This window comes from Anabrus simplex, chromosome 8 (genome assembly GCF_040414725.1).
Source record: "Anabrus simplex isolate iqAnaSimp1 chromosome 8, ASM4041472v1, whole genome shotgun sequence".
NCBI classification, from domain to species: Eukaryota; Metazoa; Arthropoda; class Insecta; order Orthoptera; family Tettigoniidae; genus Anabrus; species Anabrus simplex.
Window position 1 is genome coordinate 79,475,733 of NC_090272.1, and position 25,136 is coordinate 79,500,868.

Here is a 25,136-nt window from a genome sequence, read left to right on the forward strand (position 1 = left end):
TGTTGATTTAGACATTATAACACCATCTTTTGAGTTGGGAGAAAATCTTGACTTGTGCTGTATGGGACGTTGTGTGAAATCATGCTCAAGCTAGGTTGTTAAACATTAAGGTATTGAAAGAACAAATCTGTATCAAACAGGAAAAAGCCATACGTTACACCCTTTATATAATGTTACCCAATTTGGCCCATGTTTACGGCCAGATGGTCTTTCTCATGTCATCCTCAGATGGAAGGATGCGTGTCTCTGTGGTGATTGGTAGTATGGTGAGTTGTAGGAAAATCGCGCAGAGGGCGAGGTCATTACATCCTGTGCTAGCGAGCGGGCATCGAGACAGAGTTGTTTATTTGAGTGCGGCAGTAATACTTGCAAGTAGATTGCGATGTAGGCTTGTTTGTTTGAAGAAATTCTAAAATAGTGCGATGTTGTACACCATGCTGATTACGGACTGAAAGAAGCGGACTGGTCTGGTCCCGCCCCTAAGCGAGCGACGTCAAAGCTCGGCTATTGGCCGCTACCTGTGAGTTCACAGCAGGAACGAGGGGCTTGTAGTAGGGTGTGCCGAACTCCCTCTGATCTGTCTGGAAGTCTGTGATCATTATCAGAAACAACGAGACGATTGCGGGGCCGAGAGGTTTTAGGGCGTACCCAGCTTATGGACTGCTCTGGAACCACTGGCCCTCCCTATTTCAGGCGGGCCAGACGAGTCTAGTGCGGAGTACAGCCAGTTCAGTGTGAGAGTGTGTGCTGCTATGGACAGTGGTAGTTTAAGTAGAGTGGTAGTTTGAGTAGAGGGCGTTGAATATTTCGGTCCAGCTGCTGTGAACTGAGCGTCGTATCTGGTGCAGCGTGATAGAGTTGGATGCGGGTTCGGCAAGGGAGATTAGACGAAGACTGTTGGGAGTGAACGGACAGTGCACGTCATACGGGGTTGTGAGACTGTTGTACGCCAACATGGTTTTACTTCACTATATTCAGTTTTCTTTTCAATGGCTAGTAGTGTGTATATAAGCTTGTGGCTTAACGTTTCACTAACATATAGAAGGTTTTCGGCGACATAAGGTAGGGACAGGCTTTTATTAAATCACAGTCCTAGAAATTGCTTGGCGTGAAAATGGTAAACCAGAGAAAACCATCTTTAGAGCTGTTGAAGGTGAGATTCGAGCCTACCATCCTCCGGTGCATGACTTAAACAGCGCATCTAACTCGCTGCGTAGACAATTTATTTCTTGATGAGACAGATAGAAGGAATATGAGAGGAGTTAGGGGAGAAATGATATTAACCTACCTCTCTGAAAATTGAAGAGGAATGTTTTGGTTTCACGGCCGAACATTCTGACGTAGAGTTCTTATCGCGTGATAAGTGTTATCATCAGTGAAGTAGATTTTTCTTCTCAAACGTTTCCATGCGGCGGGTCGTTGATGTTCCCTGCCCTGTGTCGCGCCAATGACAGCTTCAATAGATTAAGGGGAATATTTTTTGATCCTGGAGCCGCACCAGCGATATCCAATGAAAACCTGAGAATCTTGGATGACAGTTTCTCGTCAAGTCCGCGTGGAGTGATGCTCTGAGTTTTGATATCTTTTAGTATTGTTATTACATATTCCACCGATTCGATGTAAGTGATATTGGTACCAAGGAACTCACAACGTGAAACTCAATTGACCAGACCTTAAAATAAATATGCTGGGCTGAGTGGGTCAGACGGTTGACGTGCTGACCTTCTGAACCCAACTTGGCAGGTTCGATCCTGGCTCAATCCGGTGCTATTTGAAGGTGCTCAAATACGACAGCTTCGTGTCGGTAGATTTACTGGCACGTAAAAGAACTTCTGCGGGACTAAATTCCGGCACCTCGGCGTCTCCGAAAACCTGCTGCCTGATGATAGAGGCGCCTCCCGCCTCCTGCTTGACACATACACTAAGTTAGATGACGATCAATTGGCCAAGAGACATGAAAAACCGCAGTTTATAAACCCTCGGGGAAAGTTCGAGACCTTTCATGAATAATCAAGACACATCCACAGGGTTTTATTGGTTAAATTTAAAAGTGACACTCAGAATCGAGGAAAAAGCCTGTGATAGGCGGAAAATTAATTACAGAAATTCTTGATTGGTTGGATTCAAAACTGGCGGAAAGAAAAGATCAATATTGGCAACCCAAAAATGAATGAACATAATTTAGTAAAAGAAAACTTATGAATTCAAAACTTCCTCAAATCAAAAGTTCTTCCACTTTTCACCAGGGTGCATGATCATAGTTTTTTTGAAGTGACCTCTGTTGAAAAAAGTCCAAACTTCTTGATGAATGGTAAACAAAACACGTAGATTTTCATACAGTACATGAAACTTTACAATAACCAAATTACATCAAATTACAGTAGTGACATCTTCTGAGTAAAGGTTTAAGTGTCTAGTTTCAAGTTCACGGTTCCTCCAGTAGAGAAGTTCTTTTAGGCGCAAGATTAAAATGTGCGGCGTAGAGGTGTACCTCCCGGTACAATAATAATAATGTTAATGTTCTGGACCGTCGTCCAAATGTGCGGACCGCTCTAGAAACGGGTCCTGGCCGGGTAATTACTACGATTACTCTCCGGCCGCGGGTTCAGTACCGCCAAGACACCCAAGACGATACCACGCCGCATCACGCCGGATTTGAACCATATTAAAAATGCTTATAGGAAAAGATAGCAAAGATGTAGGGACCCAACTGACCCGGTGGAATACCTGGACCTACCCGGGGAAGTACGAAATCGATTGCTGGAAAGAAGGATTGAAAAATGGGAGGAACTTTGCCGTAATCTCTCAGAAAACGAGTCAGATCACGAATTTTGGCGGATTCTTTCAGAAAACGAGTCAAATCACGAATTTCGGCGGATTATATATAAAACGTTAAGCGTTCAATTATAAATTTCATTATAATACCGTAGCGAAGCACGGGTATCTTGCTAGTCTTCAATAATCTGGCTGACTGACTGACAGATTCATCATCGCCGAGCCAAAACTACTAGACATAAAGAAATGAAATTTTGGGGATACATTTATATTAGGGTGTAGGTGCTCACTAAGGGAGGATTTTAGGATATTCCGCCGCTAATGGGGTGAAAATGGGGGGGGGGGTGAATTTTAAAAATGAGGGTATCTATATCTCAAAAACTTAAAAGTTTTTAGACGTAAAAAATGGTATTTAGAATCTCCTTTAAAATTAAAGAAATACTAATTTTTTTGTTTTCGGAAAATCCCATTAAGGGGGTGAAAAAGGGGGTGAATTAAAAAAGACTATATCTGAAAATTATCTCAGAATCGTAACATATTACAGATTTGAAATCTGGTATTTTGAATCTCCTGTAAAAGTAAATAAACATTTTTTTCGGAAAATCCACTTAAGTGGAACTCGAAAAGGGGGTGAACTTTTAAAATTAGCCCATCTACGATATGTCTCAAAAACTGAACAACTTTCAGACGTGAAAATTGGTATTTGGAATCTCCTTTAAAAATAGGGAAACACGTATTCTTTTGTTTTCGGAAAACCCTTAATGGAGCGGGTGGGGGCGTGAGATAGAATTGAAAAATTAGTTGAATTATTTGTATGAACATATATATATATATCTTTAGATTTTGTTACAGACGGGAAAATTGGTATTCGGAATCTCCTTGAAAAATAAAGGAACACGCATTTTTTTGGGTGGGGTGAAACCAACTTAACGGGTGGGGTTGGAGTGAAAAAGAAGTTGAATTATTTTCATGAGGACACTTATACCTCAAAAACTGAAGATGTTACAGATATGAAAATTTGTATTTGGAATTTTCCTTCAAGGTAGAGAAACACGTAATCGTTTGTCTTTTGAAAATCCACTTAAGGGGGCTAAATTAATTGAAAAATTAGTTGAATTCTTTGTATGAGGATACTTATATCTCAAAAACCGAAGATGTTAGAGGCATGAACATTTGTATTTGGAACATTCTTTCAAAAAGAAACACGCGCTTTTGGGGAGGGGTGAATCAACTAACGGGTACGAATGTGGGGAGGAGGTGTGTGTGTAAAAGGAGTTGAATTATTTTCCTGAGGATACTTATATATAAAAACTGTTGATGTTGCAGACATGAAAATTAGTATTTGGAATCTTCTTTAAAAATAAAGAAACACGCATTCCCTCCCCCCCGGAAATTCGACGTAAGGAGTATGGGGTTGAAAATAAGTAAATAAGGAGTTGACATATGTTTATGAGGACACTTTATCTTAAAAACTGAAGCTGTTACAAACGTGAAAGTGGGTATTTTGAATTTTCTTTTAAAATAAAGGAACACGCTTTTTTTGATTTTGGAAAGTCCACTTAAGGCACGAGAGGGGTGGAAAGAAGTGAAGAAGAATTTGAGTTACTTTTATGAGTATACATTTATCACAAAAACTGAAGGTGTTACAGACGTACAGACATGAAAACTGGTATTTGAAATCTTCTTTAAAATAATGAAATACGTATTTTTTTGTTTTCGGAAAATCCAGTTAAGGGGCGGATGAATTTTAAAAATGAGTACCGGTTGCCAAAAACTTAACATGTTATAGACAAGAAACGTGGTATTTGGAAAGTCCTTTAAAAATACAGGAACATGTACCTTTTTGTTTTCGGACGAGACACTTAACGGGGAGTGAAAATAAGTGAAAAATAGTTGAAATATTTTTTCTGAGGTTACTTATAACTTAAAACTAAAAAGGTGTTACAGTCGTGAAAATTTGTATTTTGAATCTCCTTTAAAAATAAAGAAAAATGTTTTTTTTGTTTTCGGGTAATACACATATATGGGGGTGGCGGTGGGGGAAGGACTGAGCAACGGGTTGAATTCTTTTTATGGGGGTACTTATGTATAGCTAAAAAGCTAAAGATGTTACAGATGTGAGAATAGGTATTTGGAATCTCCTTTTAAAATAAAGAAACTTGTATTTAATTTTTCGACTTGAGATAAGACTGTTTCTCACATGTCGGTACAGTTCTATGTCGCATGGTCGTCTTAGCCCCAAAAGGTAATACCACAAACATTGGCTTACACAGAATTTTTGAGTTAAATGAAACTCATTTTTTTTTTGCTAGGGGCTTTACGTCGCACCGACACAGATAGGTCTTATGGCAACGATGGGATAGGAAAGGCCTAGGAGTTGGAAGGAAGCGGCCGTGGCCTTAATTAAGGTACAGCCCCAACATTTGCCTGGTGTGAAAATGGGAAACCACGGAAAACCATTTTCAGGGCTGCCGATAGTGGGATTCGAACCTACTATCTCCCGGATGCAAGCTCACAGCTGCGCGCCTCTACGCGCACGGCCAACTCGCCCGGTAAACTCAATTTTTGGGTGAGATTTTATACATTAGGAATTTTCGGATAATGTCTTAGTACAATGCCGAGGAACGATTTCTGTGATCAAATTACGAAATCCCCGCGAAAGAAGCCGCGGTTTATTGCTAGTGTGTAATTAAAGTTATTGATTGTAAGACCTACTAACTACTTTTATGATTGTCAACGATGCCGAGGTGACAGAATGTTTTCTTGAAGATCCTTTAATTGCTGGTAAATCTACAGAGACGATGCTAGCTTATTGGAAGTGTGTTAAATATGATCGGACTGAACGGGGCCGAACCCGGCAACATGGGATTGGAATGCCAGCGTTTCTAACGTTTGAGTAAATCTGTCCGACTTCTTGTCCATCTCCTCCTCTGTGAGACAATGTTTACTGTACACTATATACTGTAATATTCTATTATTAGCAAAATCAAGTTTGTCGTCTGTCACAGTCTCACTTTTGCCCTGAGCATTAGAGGTATGCGTGAAGCTAGTAATACCATTCAGTATGTAGTTTGTTACTGCGATGAATGCTATAAAAATTGTCACCCATAGGATTAGTTATTGTATGTAGTTTACTGGACTTGCAGGGCTGATATGTAACAACACATTCTGGTTCTATTTCACACTTTCATAGAACATGCAGAAAAATCGAATGTCAAACAGACTACCTAGAACTAGACCTAGCAAATCTAACGCTGCCGGATCTGGGAGGCAACGAGCATTGGCCAAGAGAGGTCAAGCAGGAAAAAGGAACGTAAGTTGGGCTCACTGCATAAGAGATTTGTATCATACGGAATCACGTGTCCACTTGTGTAGATAGTGTGTTACACCCTTTCTTCGCGATATCACCAGGTGTAGTTAAGATATTTTTACTACTCCGTCAGTGATGCGTTCATAAGGACTAAAATATATACGTTTATTAGAGAATATTTTCATGAACATCAAAATACCAATAGCATTAACAATTATCAGTGTATTTAATTCGAATTCCATTAATTACACAATTACAAGCAAGCAGAGAACTTGTTGTCTTTTTTAACATTCCTTATCGTATATTAGTGTACAATTTCCCTGAAAAAATGAATACAGGCAGTATTCATGACTAGAGTCCGGATTATTAGGTGCTGATAGGTTAGAATGCAAACTTACTTAAGCCAGTAACTAGTATACCCTACACTGTACAACGGTTATGCTATGAGATTTGCATAGATATTAAGGGTACAGCCTATAAAACTCCTTGAATTTATGCTACTCTTCCTACATTGTGGTACAACGGGTTGCATTACGCTTCCTACAAACCAAATTACTTTGCATTCTAACCTATTACCACCTAAAAATCCGAGGTATATCATGACTATTTCAGCTCGCAGACAAAGGATCTTGTCTGTCCACAGGCTAAGTCGTTAAGTCCGGGTTTGTTGTCACGCAGTTTGACATTTCCGCAATTTTCATCACCATTCAAGTTATTGGGTTCACCGTCATTCCATTGGATGTATGTGCTGGACAGTGGCTGCCCTGTAAATGTAGACCATCAAGTATGAGATTCTGGGAGATTCTCGTTGTGATTTGAATAAGGCAAATATATTCCTTGTTCACTGAACACCCAAAAACAAACACGGCACAAATGAGCAAATACAAGAACAAGGAACAAGTACAACTTACCTCTACCGTAGTAAATTAAATACACAAAAAGTGGAAGTACTCATTAAATTAGTAAGAGGTAAAAAGGCCTGGACACAAAATAAAATAGGCACTTGACAAACAACTAGTGATACTCAGTGTAATGAACTATAAGACAAGACCGTTGTAAGGTGGAAAGAAAATATTTAATAAGTACTAAAATTTTAACTTACAATTAATCAAACCAGGGGATGCTTCAAATAATCATAATGATTAGCAAAGATTAAAATAATTATGGATAACAGATAACAATTCTCATATAAATCTTAAATACTGGCCAGTAAATAACATATTTAACATACTTCTTTTTGATAGTTATAATTAACTGGATCCATTTGAAAATGTACCCATGTATATCATATAGCCTAAGCGAACTTAATGAAAGTTGAAATTTGTTTCAATCTAATTAACTTTCATATTAAAATTATCAAATTTTAATCATGGTAACATGTTCAAATTAAATATGCACTTCAAATGCGACCGCAATGGAAGTTAAAATTAATCTCAAACTAAGTAAGCGTTTAAATATAAATATAAATATAAATATAAATATAAATATAAATATAAATATAAATATAAATATAAATATAAATATAAATATAAATATAAATATAAATATAAATATAAATATAAATATAAATATAAATATAAAATCGCATAAACGCAAAACATTAACAAAATTTGAGTTTTTCACCAAAACTGCAGAAGAAAATCACACAAAAAGGGAATGAAGTTGATCGGGCCAAGCTACTACTAATAACAGGCAAGGTGTACTTAGCCAAAGCGTACTCAAAATTAAAAAGAAAATCTACGTTAGTAATAACGGAAAGGTAGGAAACAAAACACTGATGTGGATCAGAATAATGAGTGGCGGAGAAAAGAACAATTGAGAATTAGGAGAATCAAATTTAAACTCCCTACATACCACGGTGATGATGATAATAATAATGGTAATAATAATAATAATAATAATAATAATAATAATAATAATAATAATAATAATAAGTACATTAGATGGCGTGATTTAAATTTCTTTGTACATTATCATGTTATATAACAGAGTTCAGCGATGCAATATTCCGATAGATGAACGCCTGAGGAATTTCATGACGTTAAAATCATAATTTCAAATTTTGCATCGATTTTCAAAAAAATTCACTCATGGGTTATCTTAAGTACGTCGTTTACTTGAAATTGTGGGAAATAAATCAAACCATTGTGGCAACACGAATTAAAACGTCCATTTACCATTTCCGCAGCGAAATGTCGTGCTTGGCAGTGCATACAGATTTCATTCAATAATCCTCCACTGAATGAATCAATGGAAGTTCCATCGTAACTAGTGTTGCGAGCCAATGGACTTCTTTCCCTATTGAGGAAATTATTAACTCCAGTTTTAGTTCGAGCTCTGACATCTGCAGTGGTTCGTAAAACAGCACGCCTTTTTGAGCGTCCTCTCCTAGGAATATACCTCTAACTCATTTCACATTACACACGAAAAATAAATCGAAAGCTGTCTGTATGTGTGCTCTTCAGCGCTAAAAATGACGAACAGAATAATAATTGGCATTCTGCTAGGTACACGCGAGCACAGAAATGGTGTCCCGATATAAACAAAGCATGGTATACCCCCACATCCTCGCTTAGCGCATTGCTGCAGGTATACAGACCGCTACAAGACTGTTGTGATCAAAATGGGCACAGTGGCGGATGTATAGCAGCACACTGTGCCTTCAGCACTACCAGTTCACTCCCTCCCCTCCTTTTCGGTACTGGAGTGGCCTTCGACACTACCCCTTCACTCCCTCTCCTCCTTTTCTGTACTCTAGTGGGGCAGTGTTGATTGTTTACGTCGGGGCATCATTTCTGTGCTTGCATGTACCAGGATATTCAGTCGAGGAATAAGTAACCATAAACAGAAAACGGAGATCATATGGGATAAAACAGAGAATATCTAGTTATCGATAATACGTCCTTCCGTCAATGCATTCCAAAATTAACGCATTTGCGCATTTGCTTGGAAGAAATAATCAAATGTGCCATAATGGCACTGTGGAATAAAACAGTTAACATTCGACATGCTTTTCAGTTTCGTTTACCGAATAACGGCAGTTCATTTGATGTGAAGCTACACCTCCTAGATATAAGGCCTCACAATCGTTCGGGAAGTGCACCGTGACGTCAGCATCGGGAGGTAAGCTTAAAGTTTCTCAGTAATAAGAAATTATTTTGGCCGTGTGGCGCGGTTATTAGAAGTGTTTTAATTCGTTTAATGGTTCCTACTGTTAATACCATTATGCACAAAGCATATAAAAAACTTCTACATGGGCATTAGTACAAAATGTGCAATACGTGGGAAGATTTTTAGCTATGCGATGCAATGATTAACCTAAAATGGATACAAGGAGGATGTGTGATGAGACACGTTTTGATCGTTTGTGGCAAAGTGTGAACTTTTACGAGCCAAGTATGGACTGTAGATGTAAAAGGTGCTATAAATTCGTCAACGTTATGAAATATTTACGTGTAACCTACGAGTTGAATCCATAACGAAATTCTGTGTTGACTGCTCGTCGGAACCTGTTTATACATATTTGTCTAAAATAAATAATTTATTATTATTATTATTGTTAAACGTATTATACGCATAAAACCACATGCAACAGCTGTTGTTAAGTAGGCATATTTACTCTGTAAATCACCGCCGTCTCGATCTATCTATAGGCCTACTGCCTGCTCTATGCGAGGCCTTTTGCGACTACGCTGCGACAAAATTTCTCCGCTAGATGGCAGGCAAAGGCGCACAACTTATTTTAATGACGACAGCCTACAAAACACTGTGCAGTATGGTCATATGTTCACTGAAGCTCGTAAATTACATCAGTAATATTAAATATCGGCAATATTACCTGTATGTCGCAGTTGGCCTCTTCATGCACAATTTAAAGTTCTTCCTGGACGAAGGCTTGGAGTAGTACCGATACCGTACTGTTAGTGTTCTTGCCAACGCAATATCAAATAATAGAGGTCTTACGAACTTGGTTAGCATAATATCACTAACAGTTTGCTGATGCTCTTTGACCTCACACTGTAACAAAACACATTCTGAAAGGGAAGAGGCCGCAAGTCCTCGTATTACGCTCGTGCGTTTGAAGGACTTCGACAATAGGGCACAACAGCTTAAACGAACTCCTGCAGATGCTTCACCAGAGCAACTTAACAAGGTTTTGGGTATCGAACTCCTCCTCTGTCCTGATGCATAATCAGTTCCATTTAGCGGTGTCGAAGCTCTGGGCAGTGAGATGTTGCTGACACAAATGCCACACTCCATCCTCTCTTCAACAACACGAACAGTACTCGCAAATTAGGATTTGATTTACTGTTTCTAGTTTGATTGGAATATTATCGTCTGGATATCTGAGGTTGTCCAAAATGTCTAAACATGAAGACTTTGTTTTGTGATTGTCCGTCACAATTCTTATCACAAGGAATCCACTATCCTCCACGGCTTTAATCACCTTCTGAAAAAGAAATACGCAGCCTGTTTCCTGTCATTCGACCGGGTCAGGAATGGAATGAATGAAGCCCTCATCTAGCAGCGAGGATAGGAATTGCGCCGGCTGCTGAAGCCTGTCGCACTCCACCAGGGCAATGATTAATGAATGACATATGAAATGAAATGATATTCGAGAGTGTTGCTGAAATGAAATATGACAGGGAAAACCGGAGTATCCGGAGAAAAACCTGTCCCGCCTCCGCTTTGTCCAGCACAAATCTCACATGGAGTGAACGGGATTTGAACCACGGGACCCAGCGCTGAGAGGCCGACGCGCTGTCGCCTGAGCCGCGGAGGGTCCATCACCTTCTGAAATAAAGTGTAAAGGCATAGATGTGAGAGTAATTTGAGGATATCCAATTACTTCCTTTATAGGTACTTGCCTAGATAAAGCCGACAGCCGCTTTTCTCTTAATTCCCTTTTAGACGGTATTTCATGGAGTCGTATCTTTTCTGGTTGTGAACCACCTTGCCGAGATTGGCAAAATAGTACACAAAAGTTGAATATTTCGGGGAAAGAATCTGAAGTTTTACTTCTACGAAAAATATACCTTGCACAAACGGAAAGAAATAAGTGCCTACACCTTAAAATCACTTTTAAAATATCTATAAGCATAACATGATTAATTCATTTCACAGTTCTATACAAAATATCTCTTGTACGAACGGAAGTGACCAGGCATGTTTACTCATTGTACGAAATAACTCAGGTTTTCACACACATTCGTGCACCAATAATACAGCATTACACCCACACTGACAGGGAAGATCGTGCGTCTATTGCGGCGACTTGGAGAAATGTTGGTAGTCGCACCTTCCTGTGTTAAACTAGTGGCATGGAGCAGGCAGTATAAGATGATCGAGACGGCGGTGCTGTAAATGCATGAAGTTGGCTCACAGTGGTACTTTATTTTATAGGTACGCCACAGACATTTCAAAGTCGGTGATAATTTGTGGGATGTAACTGGCACTGGCTCGAAGACAGGAAAGACTGTAACTGCTCTTGTTCCAAGACCACGACTGTTAGAGAACGCAGTGCCCTGTGTCTTTCCCAATTGCCCACTGTATTTATCATCAAATTCTGGCAGAACAAGACAAAAAAGTAGAATAGTGAGAGAAGCAATAAACAGAGCAATTTAAGATACAAATTAAGGTCGATAATTTCAGCTATTTGGGTTGTGTGTTCTCCCAGGATGGTAATATAGTAAGTGAGATTGAATCAAGGTGTAGTAAAGCTAATGCAGTGAGTTCGCAGTTGCGATCAGCAGTATTCTGTAAGAAGGAAGTCAGCTCCCAGACGAAACTATCGTTACATCGGTCTGTTTTCAGACCAACTTTGCTTTACGGGAGCGAAAGCTGGGTGGACTCAGGATATGTTATTCATAAGTTAGAAGTAACGGACATGAAAGTAACAAGAATGATTGCTGGTACAAACAGGTGGGAACAATGGCAGGAGGGTACTCGGAATGAGGAGATAAAGGCTAATTTAGGAATGAACTCGATGGATGAAGCTGTACGCATAAACCGGCTTCGGTGGTGGGGTCATGTGAGGCGAATGGAGGAGGATAGGTTACCTAGGAGAATAATGGACTCTGTTATGGAGGGTAAGAGAAGTAGAGGGAGACCAAGACGACGATGGTTAGACTCGGTTTCTAACGATTTAAAGATAAGAGGTATAGAACTAAATGAGGCCACAACACTAGTTGCAAATCGAGGATTGTGGCGACGTTTAGTAAATTCTCAGAGGCTTGCAGACTGAACGCTGAAAGGCATAACAGTCTATAATGATGTATGTATGTATGTATGTATGTATGTATTAAAATAAACATGTTGATGTTTGCTGATGGTTGGTGTACTGTGACGAAAGAAACGCAAGTACGTTTTCTGTGCATGGATACATCAAAGCAACCACACTGCATAACGTATGCAATCATTGAAAAGGACATGACGTCAAAAGTTAATTATAAGGTTTTTTTTACTACATCAATTTTCTAATATATTGTGACCGTATCCAGCTCTCGGCTGACTGAATATGGGTCAGTGTGTTATTGGGTTTCGCTTTGTCGGCAACGGCACGTGTGGCCTTGGCCAGGTGATAGAGAACCAGTTTCTGACTTGAAGGGGGTAGCTGGCTGACTGGGAAAAACAATAAAAATAAAAGCGGGCGAGAGATAAAAAATAGCCAGATTGTGTTCATCTGCAATCACATTGATTTGTAATAAATAAAATATTTATAATATATTTGGTGGCGTGATATGCATCATTAAGAAGGTACGCATGAATCATATTTGACTGAACCGTGTTAATAATGTCACGTGTGAATTATAAACATTAATAACTGAATTTTTACTTGATTTCAACGGTTTCGGCAAGAAATGAAGGTGAAATTATTTAATCAAACCCCAGAAGAATTCAGTACTTGAGTTGACTTCACTTCCGACCACGAGTGCCACGCAACGACATTTAAGGCAAGTCATAAGAGTACAAGCTCTTACATGTTCCTGGTTTACTCTATACAGTCACTTCGTGTCCTTCGCTAGCGGATTTCAACGCAGAACGTCAGTGGAATACTATTATCAGGGATAGTAGACTCATTCCTGTGTTCGATGCTTTCTACAATTGTGCAAACCTACGACCTGAGTTAGTGCAATAAACAGACGTCGAAATAGTAGATAAATTTTAAAGTACGTGTTCTTTTCATCCTAAATTACATGTGTGCTAAGGATTTCTCTTAATACATTTGGTACAAGTTTCAGCCACCTTACAAGAATAAACGTGGAAGAGGACCTCTACGTTATCATCGCCAGAAGATGGAAGTTCGTGCCAGGGACTCCACACATTTCATCATGAAGTTCTAAGCCCATTGACCAGCGTCGGCAGCGGCGAAATGCAGGGACTTTCGCCTTAGAACGGGTGATTGAAGACTCTGGACTTCGAGATGTGAAGACAACTAAATAAGTTAAGTCGACTACGTCTTATTTATATCTGTTCTATGTAGGTCTTTATTTCTACTCTTAATCTTTCCTTAGATTTGTTCTATAATACCTAGTTGACTTATTTTCACGGTATTTCACTGGTTATTTCTTAGATGTGAGATGGGACTTGTGGCTTAATTTGCATACTTGCTTGATTCATGACCACGTGCTGTCGAGTTTGAAGATGATGGGTCAGTTGAAGTTATCCATGTGTTATCGGAACCATCCTTTCTCATTGTACGAATTTCATTATGATAGTGAGTTAATCTGTGTCCGATGAATTTATCGAGGTGATATTTTCCCAATATTTTTAACATTTTCATGGTAAATTGGACTTTTACTCGTACCTCATAATTACGATAGCATGTCATCAGGAAATTAATATGATATTGTTTCGTGGCGTCGACCTCTGCAGATCTTTTGCCACTATATGAGAGGAACCTGCGTGTTGCGTGTAAGTGTAATTGTGGAAGTGTAAAGTGTTGAATGTGAGGAGAGGGGCGTTAAGGACGACACAAACACCCAGCCCACAAGCCAGGGACATTAATCATTTACAATTAAAAACCCCTGACCCGGTCGGGAATCGAACCCGGGGCCGCCGGGTACCAGGCGTTGCCACTACACCGCGGAGCCTGACAATAAAGGATTTAATGAAATAAATATGTTTCTAGTAATCCTGAGAGAGAGAGAGACTTTTCTTTTGATGTGTAACACATGGGCAATAATATTGCGGTTTTCTCATAATATTGAGTTATACGTTCAAATTATATATATATGCTCAGAAATTTTACTTTGAGAGATAATAGAGATAATTTATTAATTTCTCAATCTACTTTTAATCAAAGCACGATCAGTACAGGATTTACATATACAAGATTCTCTAGTAGGATTGTTTATTAAGGACTAGAAATTATTTTCTTGCAAAATATTGAGGTATTCGTCACAGTCGCGTTCATTAAGTGGTCTATATTTGTGTCGATTATTATCAGTTCGGTTTCAACATGGCACCTCTCCTGGATATAATGATCTATCGCACTGAGAGACCGCTGTGTGTGATGTGACCGATATACTCCTGTAATAGCTACTTTTTTGTTGTCTTAGTTAATTACTACTCTGTGAAGTTTAAAATCGCCACACTAAAGAATTTCCATTTCGTGATCCAAACCAGTTTTTTTCCATTAATACAACACCATCACTTTTGTTAAGTGAGTTCAAAATCAAAAGTATCCCTTGCGTGGCCTGGGAATTCAGACTATATCCTTACCAAATTTTAACTCAATCTTTCCAGTAGTTTTTGACCTATCCGAAATAAACTAACAAACTAGCAAAGAACCATGCAGACACCATCTCATTTTTATTAATATCATTTGCTTTACGACGCACCGACACAGATAGGTCCTATGGCGACGATGGGACAGGAGAGGACTAAGAGTGGGGAGAAAGTTACTGTGGCCTTAATTAAGGTACAGCCCTGGAATTTGTCTGGTGTGAAAATGGGTAACCACGGAATACCATCCTCAGGGCTGCCGACTATAGGGTTCGAACCCAGTATTTCCAGAATGAAAGTTGATAGCCCCTTGCCAGTTTTTTAATAACATAGATGAGTGGGGGGCAAGGTTTCATTACGTACCGTAAGTTGTATAAAACTCTCCTTCGGTCACTAAATCATTGAACCCTGCGTGTACTTCTTCAATATTTTGTGACTGCATCATATATCCAATCAATTCCAACTCCTCCTGGGAGTTAATGACCACCAAATAAGCATTTTCATTCTCACAGGTCTGCCGAGCGACGTTCCAATTGACGGAGGTGGTGTGTATCTTGTAGAAGCCAAGGTCTCTGTACTTACGGTAACCCTCTGAAACATTCAAACACAACCACTAATCACCAGCTGAACAATATTCGTTATTGGAAATATTTTATTTTACTTAGGAGAAGTGCAGAGGGTGCTAAATAATCTGCAGCAACCTAAAACAGTAAGAATAGATGATATATTATATTTACTCGGACATGGTGATATGTGTTTACTATCTTATGAGCTGGTGTTCTTTGGAAGAGTAGCCATGTTGGAAGTGTTGTCTTATTATGAAATTGTTTTTGTGGCGTTACAATTGAAGGGACATTTGTATAATTACCACCAACTATGACATGTGTGGAATTTAGAATGTATCATTTAACAATGCGCCATGAAGTGCAAGACAGGTTTTGGCTGTAATTGATTAATTAATATACATCTAAAATCTTGATTGGTAGACGTGATGTAATTTCTACTGCTTTTATTCCGTGTCTCCGCCTCGTGATCGTCAACTGTTTTAGTGCCATGGTTGGCGCGCTTCTCTGTGGACAGACAGTTGGCATAAGCTCATCATCCAACATGGACATGAGTTCTGCAGCTCCCGGCCTAGTCGCTATGGCTAGTTGGAACGATCTCTATCCGCTTTCAGGAAGGTGTGAAAAGGCTTGGGGCCCTCAATTTAATAAATGTGGTATTTTTCATTATTTTATCGGTGGGCTAAACCGATTTATTTTCTCAAAATGCGTGCGATGTTAATCACCATGCTTTTATCTTACTACTTCTCAGAGTTTATACTAGGAAGGTTTGTGTATATTAATAGTGTTCCTAAAATGGATTATTCTTGAACTCTAATATCGGTAAGTGATTATCTACTATTATTTCTAAGAAGGGAAAGGTACTAATGTTACTGTTTCTGCTTGCTTGGCGGCCTGTAATTCAAGATGTCGGACATAATCTTTAAGTTACTGACCAAGTTGTGTATTATCGGCACACTTTATCTGGATGCATTTACACCCTAGTGCTGAATCGGTCGACTTCGGCAATCTTCGAGATTCGTACTGGCAACCTTTGGAAACACAAACTATGAATCGATTAAGCATTGTTGTGCGACATCTGGCGTACAATTTACATACTAGTACTGTAGTTCTTTACACAGCGAAGCCAAACTATATATAGAATTCATGCCAGGAACAAGATTCGCATCGAAAAATGTTATATAATGTTATATAATGTGTATGTGACACTGTTGTTGGCTTAAGATAATAACGGTTTAGAAACTTCATATCAATCGATCATATTCTCGATTCAATTCGGATTTCATTTTCATTCAGTTGGCAGCACTACCGGAACCGGGACAGCTCCCTCCTTACTCCTCAACCCCGTACACAAATGCATCCAGATAAAGTGTCCCGATAATACATGGTTCCTACTCTCGTTATGAAATAAATACCTAAAATTTTACGGTTCATCGCCTGAAATAATATTTGAAGAAATGTTATTGTGTTTCCAGCGAAATTCTCGAGTGATATGGTGTATGTGTTCAAAGTTTTAAAACAAGATCTAAACTTGTGGTCACCGTAATTAGCCGTTGTTACCTGGTATTATAATTTAAAGATTGTCATGAGTGCTGCTGTTGTCTAATAGCATATTATTATCATCATTATTAATATTTAAATTTGAGGTACTCAACTGTGTACTACTTAACCTAATTTCTTGGTAATATTATTAAAATTAGGTTTCTTTAGTAGCTAACTCATTTATTTTTTATAGAATATTGAATGTGCTATTATCCTTTGGAGGCTCATTCTATTAAACGTAATGGGTTTATTCTGTTTCTGCTTCATCCTTTGTTGGATGCGCTAGCGAGTGGTTGGCTGTTCCAAGAGCTCTGTATTATCCTAGTGATAAAGTAGTTAATAGTTTTAGAAATGTAGCAAATTTTGTGTGTGTGTGATACACTTAGTTCCACAAATATTGGTGTTTAGTGTTTGTAATTAGGTACGTCTGAACGTATTTTAAAAATTATTGTAGTGTATTGTAGTAACTTATTAGAAATTAGAGTGCTTATTTTGAGTAGTCTTGCGAATTTCAAACTTTAGTTGTAATTTCCATTTCTGTTTGTGCTTAGTAATAACCTGTTGTAATTAGGATACGTCTGAACGTAGTTTAAAGTTATTGTAGTATATTGTAGTATCTGAACGTAGTCTGAACGTAGTTTAAAATTATTGTAGTGTATTATAGTATCTTATTAGAAATTAGTGCGTTTATTCTATTACTGTGAAATATTTGTGTATTATAGTATCTGTAGTATCTGTGGTATCTGTAGTAACTCTCTTACTAGAATTCTGTTGTAGTAATTAGGACAGAGTTAACTGCAATTTAGAATTTTTTAGTTCTTGTGTATTATTTTCTGTTTTCAGTAATTAACAGCAATTTTCATCCTGTTAGCATGTTGTAGGAAAAATCGTACAACTAAGTAGTATTGTAGTGTAGTAGTAGCCTATATTAATTACCTTATTGTCGTGTGATATTTGTAAACTATCCTAGACAATATTTCTTTCCTTTCATTTATTTTACACATAATAAGTTACCTTATTTTTTCGTTTCCTTTTCATTATTCAGTAAAGAGTGGCTAAGGAGTGCAAGTGTAAGAACTATGGGTGTGACCAGGCATTAAGGAGTATGAGGGAAGAGATGGAGAGTTTGGGAGAGATAATTAGGATTCTCGCAGAGGAGAGGAAGGAAAGTAGGCCTCCCTCAAACAATGTACAGGATACAGTACATGTAAAAGAGGAATGGGAAGGAAAGGGGAATTGTAGAAGACAGTGATCTAATGTTTTAAGGGGAAGGAGATTGCAGGCTAAGGGCTCCATTCAGGACTGTGACTGTGAGAAATCTGTACGAGTCACTGCAGGTAGAACAACCGGGGGAAGATGAGGAACAGGGAACTGTTGGTGAGAAGTGTTGAAGTACGAGGAAGGGAAAAGGTAGGAAAGAGAAATGTGGAGTAGTGGATAGGAAAAGACAGGTGAAACAGGGTCATTGGAGGGAGAAAAGGGAGGAGGAAGTAGCTTCTGCAGCTGTCAGGAAAGATAGGACTGTCCCGGAGGGGGGGGGGGGATCAAATGAAGTGGGGAGGGTTGAGGCTCTGGTCATGGGGGATTCCATGGTTAGACATGTGGGGAAAGTGTGTGGAGGAAGGGAACCAGGGTAGAGTGTTATCCAGGAATTAGGTTGAGGCAGATGTTGAGGGAAGTAGAAGAGAAGAAGGAGGGAAAGGAGAAGGTGGTAGTATTTCACGTTGGTACTAACAACGTAAGACAGGCAGGTATAAGTACCAACATAGTTGGGGATGTGTGGTATCTGGTAAATGCAGCACGGGTAAAGTTTTAGGAAGGGGAGATTGTTATCAGTGGAATACTGTGTGGGAGGGATACTGACTGGAAGGTGATTGGGGATTTAAATGAGGTTATGGAGTGGGTATGTGGGAAACTGGGAGTGAGATTTCTAGATTCGAATGGGTGGGTAGGAGACAGGGATCTGCGCTCAGATGGCCTTCACTTAAACCGCAGTGGTACATGTAAGTTAAGAAATTTGTTTATAAGGGTTATAGGAAGGTACATTCAGGGAAATGGTGTGACCTAGGGAGCGGTGATATGGGAACAGGGAACTAGAAGTCAAATAGGGATGACATAAAAATGTTAGTGCTGAACTGTAGAAGTATGGTAAAGAAAGGAATAGAATTAAGAAATTTAATAGATATATACTTACCAGATATTGTAATAGAAGTTGAATCATGGCTGAGAAATGATATAATGGATGCAGAAATTTTCTCGCGGAACTGGTGTGTGTATCGTAGAGATGGGATAGGAATGATAAGGGAAGTATTCATCCTTGTGAAATAAGAATTTGTAAGCTACGAAAAAGTTAAAGATGACAAACATGAAATTCTAGGTGTAAGGCTCATCTCTGAAGATGATAAGCAACTTGTTGCCTTTGGAGTGCACAGATCGGGAAAGGGTAGCGCTGACGCTGATTCAGAATTATTTGAAACAGGGGTGTATTCTCCTTGAATGCAAGGCATTCATTGCATGCGTTATGATAACACAAAGAACTGTCTGATGTACGATTTTAGGTTGTTTCAAGTCAAATATTAACGATTTCATCTCTCAGAAGTTTAAAAGTTCCGCGTAGCTGTACTAGTTCCGTTGCTTGACTACGTGTGGTGCTCGTGTAGTCTCGCCGTCTATTCCACTCTACGAAGAAAGAGACAGCAAATGGAGGAGTTAAGGATGTAAGGCATTCAATCTTAAAATTGCATTCGGTGGCAGACGTAGTTCTGAAAACCTCCGAACGATGTCGCTGCAATTGAAACTTGGTCAGAACTTGTCACCCCATACCCGTGCTACCCTCTGCCATCTGTTAGCATCTTGGAGAAAGTCGGCATCTTTACAGCGAACGGGACCCACAGATTACCCCCCCCCCCCCAGCGTGAGCCCAACGTGACGAAACTGACCAATGCCACTGGGGTGACTTACCTCCAGTGCTTGAGTTGTGGCTAACTAGTGAGTTAATTCATTGTGTGTTTTGCGGATTAGTGAGTTCATTCTGTGTGTGCTGTTCCTGTGCTATTCGTCATTTTCGGTGTTTTATTATATTTTTCGCACATGTGGTATTAACGATGGATGAGTCTAAAACGGATATAATTGTAAATCAGTTTGAAAAGCCATTTACTGGCCGTTCGTTTGATGAAAAGATTCAAATAGTTGAAGCCGGGAGACCTCTACCTTCCCTCGTAAAGTTCTTCTTCTTCTTCTTAATCTGCTTACCCTCCAGGGTTGGCTTTTCCCTCGGACTCAGCGAGGGATCCCACCTCTACCGCCTCAAGGGCAGTGTCCTGGAGCTTCAGACTCTGGGTCGGGGATACAACTGGGGAGGATGACCAGTACCTCGCCCAGGCTTCCTCACCTGCTATGCTGAACAGGGGCCTTGCGGGGGATGGGAAGATTGGAAGGGATAGACAAGGAAGAGGGAAGGTAGCGGCCGTGGCCTGAAGTTAGGTACCACACCGGCATTTGCCTGGAGGAGAAGTGGGAAACCACGGAAAACCACTTCGAGAATGGCTGAGGTGGAAATCGAACCCACCTCTACTCAGTTGACCTCCCGATGCTGATTGGACCCCGTTCCAGCCCTCATACCACTTTTCAAATTTCGTGGCAGAGCCGGGAATCAAACCCGGACCTCCGGGGGTGGCAGCTAATCACACTAACCACTACACCACAGAGGCGGACCCTCGTCGAGGTGGACCCTCGTAAATTTAAAAACAGAAAACAAGAATTGTGTACGCACGTTCAATCCAGAAACTTACAGTAAAACTTTTTGTCTCGAGTTCACTTAATACATTGTGTTAACTGCATGGTTACTAGTTGCATGCCTCAGTGGAGATTCCAGGATACGCCACTGATTTGAAAAGATAATCAGCTATGTGGGAAACGATAAGCAAAGGAACGTGATTATAGCGGATGATCTCAATTTACCAAATGCCAATTGGGAAGGTTATGCGAACGACAGGAAGCCTGACCAACAAATGGAAAATAAGTTAATATGGAAAGGACATCTGATTCAGAAAGTGATGGAAGCAACTAAAGGGAAGAATATTCTGGATGTGGTGCTAGTAAAACCAGATAAGCTCTATGCAGAAACAGACGTCATAGATGGTATTAGTGATCACGAAGCTGTTTTTGTGGTAGTTAAATGTGAAAGAAAGGAAGATATTAAAATTAGGACTATTAGGCGGTACCGTATGGCTGATAAAACAGACATGAGGAGAGTTTAAAAAAAGGAAATATGATCGGTGGAAAACGGTAAATATAATTGTAAACAGACTCTGGGATGGGTTTAAAGAGTTCCTGCACGTTAAAACAAGTGATATCACACGTGCATTTGAAAACGCGTGAATTTTAAGACTGTGAGTTTTAATCATATTGTAGTTGTTTACCAGCAACTGAAGGAACAAGAGCAGTGATTTTTTTCTACTTTTAACGTGTGTTTAAATCTTGTATTGTGTATAAAGTATAACAAATCCGTGTTGAGGATGACTTAAGCATCCTAAAGGTGGAAGGATATTCCATTTACTTGGACATGACGAAAGTTATTTGTGTTTGCTATCTTATGGGATGATGTTCTTTGGAAGAGTAGCCACGTTGGAAGTGAAATAAAAATGAAATGGCGTATGGCTTTTAGTGCCGGGAGGTGTCCGAGGACTTCAGCTTGCCAGGTGCAGTTCTTTTGATTTGACTCCCGTAGGTGACCTGCACGTCGTGATCAGGATGCAGTGATGATGAAGACGACACATACACCCAGTCCCCGTGCAAGTGGAATTAACCAATGATGGTTAAAATTCCAGACCCTGCCGGGAATTAGGGCACAGTGAAAATTGATGGTTCATAGTAGTTACAGGCGTCAGAATAGGTTGTAATATTTCCAATTTGTAGTTCATCACTTTCGTGGATCGCTCACTCAAAAGAGGGATTGATTTGAGCGGAAATGTAGTCTGAAATTTAGCATATCGTCGTTGCCGGGACGAAACCTCCTATGTGATAATATTTTTGGAGATATACTGACCCACACATACGTTATGAAGGGTGAGAATGCCTTGACAATATTCACACAATATTGCACCTTATATGACAGAACCTTACCGGCCAAAGTTCTAAGATAAAATATTTCACATAGGAGGTTTTGTCCCGGCAGTGACGAAATGTCGATGAGTATGTCTTAATGACAGACTATACTGATAGCTTGCAAGAAATTTTCGAAAGAAGTATTCTGAGTATGATATGAACATTACCACTTTCTAGGCTAAAGAGATGTCATTGAAGAAGACACCTATACGGTCTTAACATCAAAATAATATGGAACACGAAACTGGCTGGTCAAAAATTTTAACTGTTATTATTTGTATTCTTAGCCTGTTATTAATGTGGACGCTCGGCGTTCTTGGACGCCCACTACTCCTCTTATCCTCCATAACAGAGTCCATTATTCTCCTAGGAAACCTATCCTCAATTCGCCTCACATGACCCCACCACCGAAGCCGTTTTATGCGTATGGATTCATCCGTCGAGTTTATTCTTAACTTAGCCTTTATCTCCTCATTCTGAACACCCTCCTCTCATTGTTCCCACCTACTTCTACGAACAATCTCTCGTTACTTTCAAGTCTGTTATGTATATCTTGTAAATACGATATCCTGAAACCACCAAACTTCCACTCCCTTAAAGCGAAGTTTGTCTGAAAACACACAAATGTAAAGATAGTATCGTCCGAGAGTTGACTGCCTCTGAACAGAACACTGTTGATCACAACTGTGAACCAACTGCATTAGCTTTGCTGCACCTCCATTCATATCACATACTAATCTACCATCCTGAGTGAGCACATATTATAAATATCTTCCTTGAAATTATCTACCTGCTCCAGCTTTGTCATCACCAAATAAAAATACCAAATCATAAGTAATATACTGAAGAATTATATTATACTTTGAATTGCGTAGTTTAATTTAATATACTGATTTATTCGTTACAAGCTGTATGAATCTCATTTACAAAGAAAGAAATACATACCTGGGAGTCCGTTTTTAACCACTGATGAGTTTATTTTGATCACCAACAACTGCAGACACAATACCACCAGTCCCACATTCATATTCATCCTGAAAAGTAAACATTTTCATTGTAAGCAATAATAATTTCCTGTAGTTATGAACAATCTGGTGTAGTCTTTGTCTTTGTTAAGACTGGGTGCAAACGGAGCCACTAGCAAGCTGTATTTCGTATACAGTTTTAACCTTAAACAAGTATGGTGTCTGTCAAACCTGTCTGTCTGTTAAATTAAACAATATTTTCTTAATATTTTATGGTTTACAGGTCCCAATTTCTTTCAAAATGTGTTTAGAATGACGTCTTACAGAAGGTACACGAGAAAATGACAAATCGAGAAGAAAATACAAAAATACTAAAATGAAGTTCCGGAGAAATGGACTTTCTGTTTTTCTCAGAATTCTAAAGAATTGTTGTTATGGCCATATCACTGCTATGTCATTCTTTTATAGAGAACCTGCAATCGGGAAAAGCAGTACAATTATACCTAATAAATTCGAAATATACATGTACAGTTCGATCTCCAAAATCCTCATTGCTTAGAGCGCACAATTTTCCTGATACGCTATTATTACTTTTATATAAATAACTATAAATTCATTAGCACCCTGGAAGGAGAGGGGTGACCATGGGTATAGCCCTGCAGGGATGCGGATAAATCCTCTGTTATCCGCGAAGTCAGAGTCTTGGCGGATGCAAACTGTGTGGCAGTGCAGATAATATTGCTGATAATTTCTAAATATTGAAGTTTATTGACTTTCATTCAGGTATACTCTTATTTTCGCTTGTGGTTCGGTGACCCTTGACATTGATATGTAGTCAGAAATTAAGCATATGCCGATTGTACTGATAGCTTACAAGGTATTTTAGAAAGAAGTACTCCGAGTATGACATGAAAATTACCACTTCCAAGGCTAAAGTGATATCATTGAAGAATACACCTATACGGATTTAACATCAAATATGCAACACGAAACTTTGAAGGGGCCTGTAGAGATACACAGGAATCAAATATACACGGCTTTTATATTGACACTTTCGGACCACTCGCTACGGTAGTGAAAGTGTCTCGCTACTTGTCGCTGAAGGTAGAAGGACTCGCCGAAGTGACATCACTGCACTGTACAGGACACGGAGAAGAGGTATTATAATTCACATCAAGGAATGCTTCGAGAAATGCCTAGATCAGCCGGCAGCCGTTGAGATACAGAGGAATCATCAGTACAACCTCAAGAATCAGTACAGACACGTCTTTTGTAGTGACCCTTTTGGACCACTCGCTATGATAGTGACAGTATCTCGCTACTTGTAGCTGCGTCCGCCCACTGTTTATCTCTCACAGAATAATGCAGCCACTCATGTCCACCAAACCCTTCCCAGCTCCCCAATCACTATCACAATTTTAGTGAATGCTGCCAATCTCATTAGAGAATCATCCAGCGAATAGATGACTTACGACTACAATTGGAATTACAAGTGCGACTCTCTTTAGATGCAGTGCACCGTTGCCCCAATAAGAGCTCCTCATGAAGCCAAGCTGCAGGCAGAGCAGTGAGGCCGACACCCTGGTCCATGTCCTTGGTTTTTGTCATCACGGGGAGCTTTTAAGAAATAACCTACATCATTTCATACGGAACTGCGAAGTTACGAGGAGGATCACAACGTCTCTGAATGTGGAAGGACTCGCCGGAGAGACATCACTGCACTGCACGGGACACGGGGAAGAGGTATTGTAATTGACACCACGGAACGCTTCGGAAAAATTCTGGATCCGCCGGCAGCTGTTGACTGGGAGGAAGAGGAATTATATGAGCCACAAATGAGTTACTTCACGGAAGCGTATAATTTTAAAGATTTATGTATGGTGGGGTTGATGATTGGAAGCCGCGGGTCAATCCAAGATGTGTTATGGAACTTTTCAGTTCCTTTGGATCCAGCCGAAGATTTGCCAGGAAGTTGCTTTGAAGGTGTCGCTTCAGATACAGAGGTATCACCTGTACAACCTCAAGAATTAATTCATAGCTCATAAGTCTACTGTATTTATCCCTTTTCCGTCAAACTGTTGCTTTCAGTTTTCTCATTTTCCATAACTAGAATTTCAGTATTTGAATTATGTCATATTGGTATACTTT

General features: G+C 39.5%; 1 protein-coding gene across 1 annotated transcript in view; it reads right to left on the minus strand.

The window, feature by feature from the left end:
- Nucleotides 1-6,262: 6,262 nt before the first annotated feature.
- Nucleotides 6,263-25,136, minus strand: part of LOC136879140 (hemolymph lipopolysaccharide-binding protein) — a 34,293-nt gene continuing 15,419 nt past the window's right edge. The window contains exons 2-4 of the mRNA XM_067152893.2: nucleotides 22,969-23,057; nucleotides 15,176-15,403; nucleotides 6,263-6,849 (exon numbers count right to left, since the gene is read on the minus strand). Coding sequence (XP_067008994.2) covers nucleotides 6,689-6,849; nucleotides 15,176-15,403; nucleotides 22,969-23,056 — 477 coding nt within the window. The 5' untranslated portion in view covers nucleotide 23,057 and the 3' untranslated portion in view covers nucleotides 6,263-6,688. The remainder of the gene's footprint in view (nucleotides 6,850-15,175; nucleotides 15,404-22,968; nucleotides 23,058-25,136) is intronic.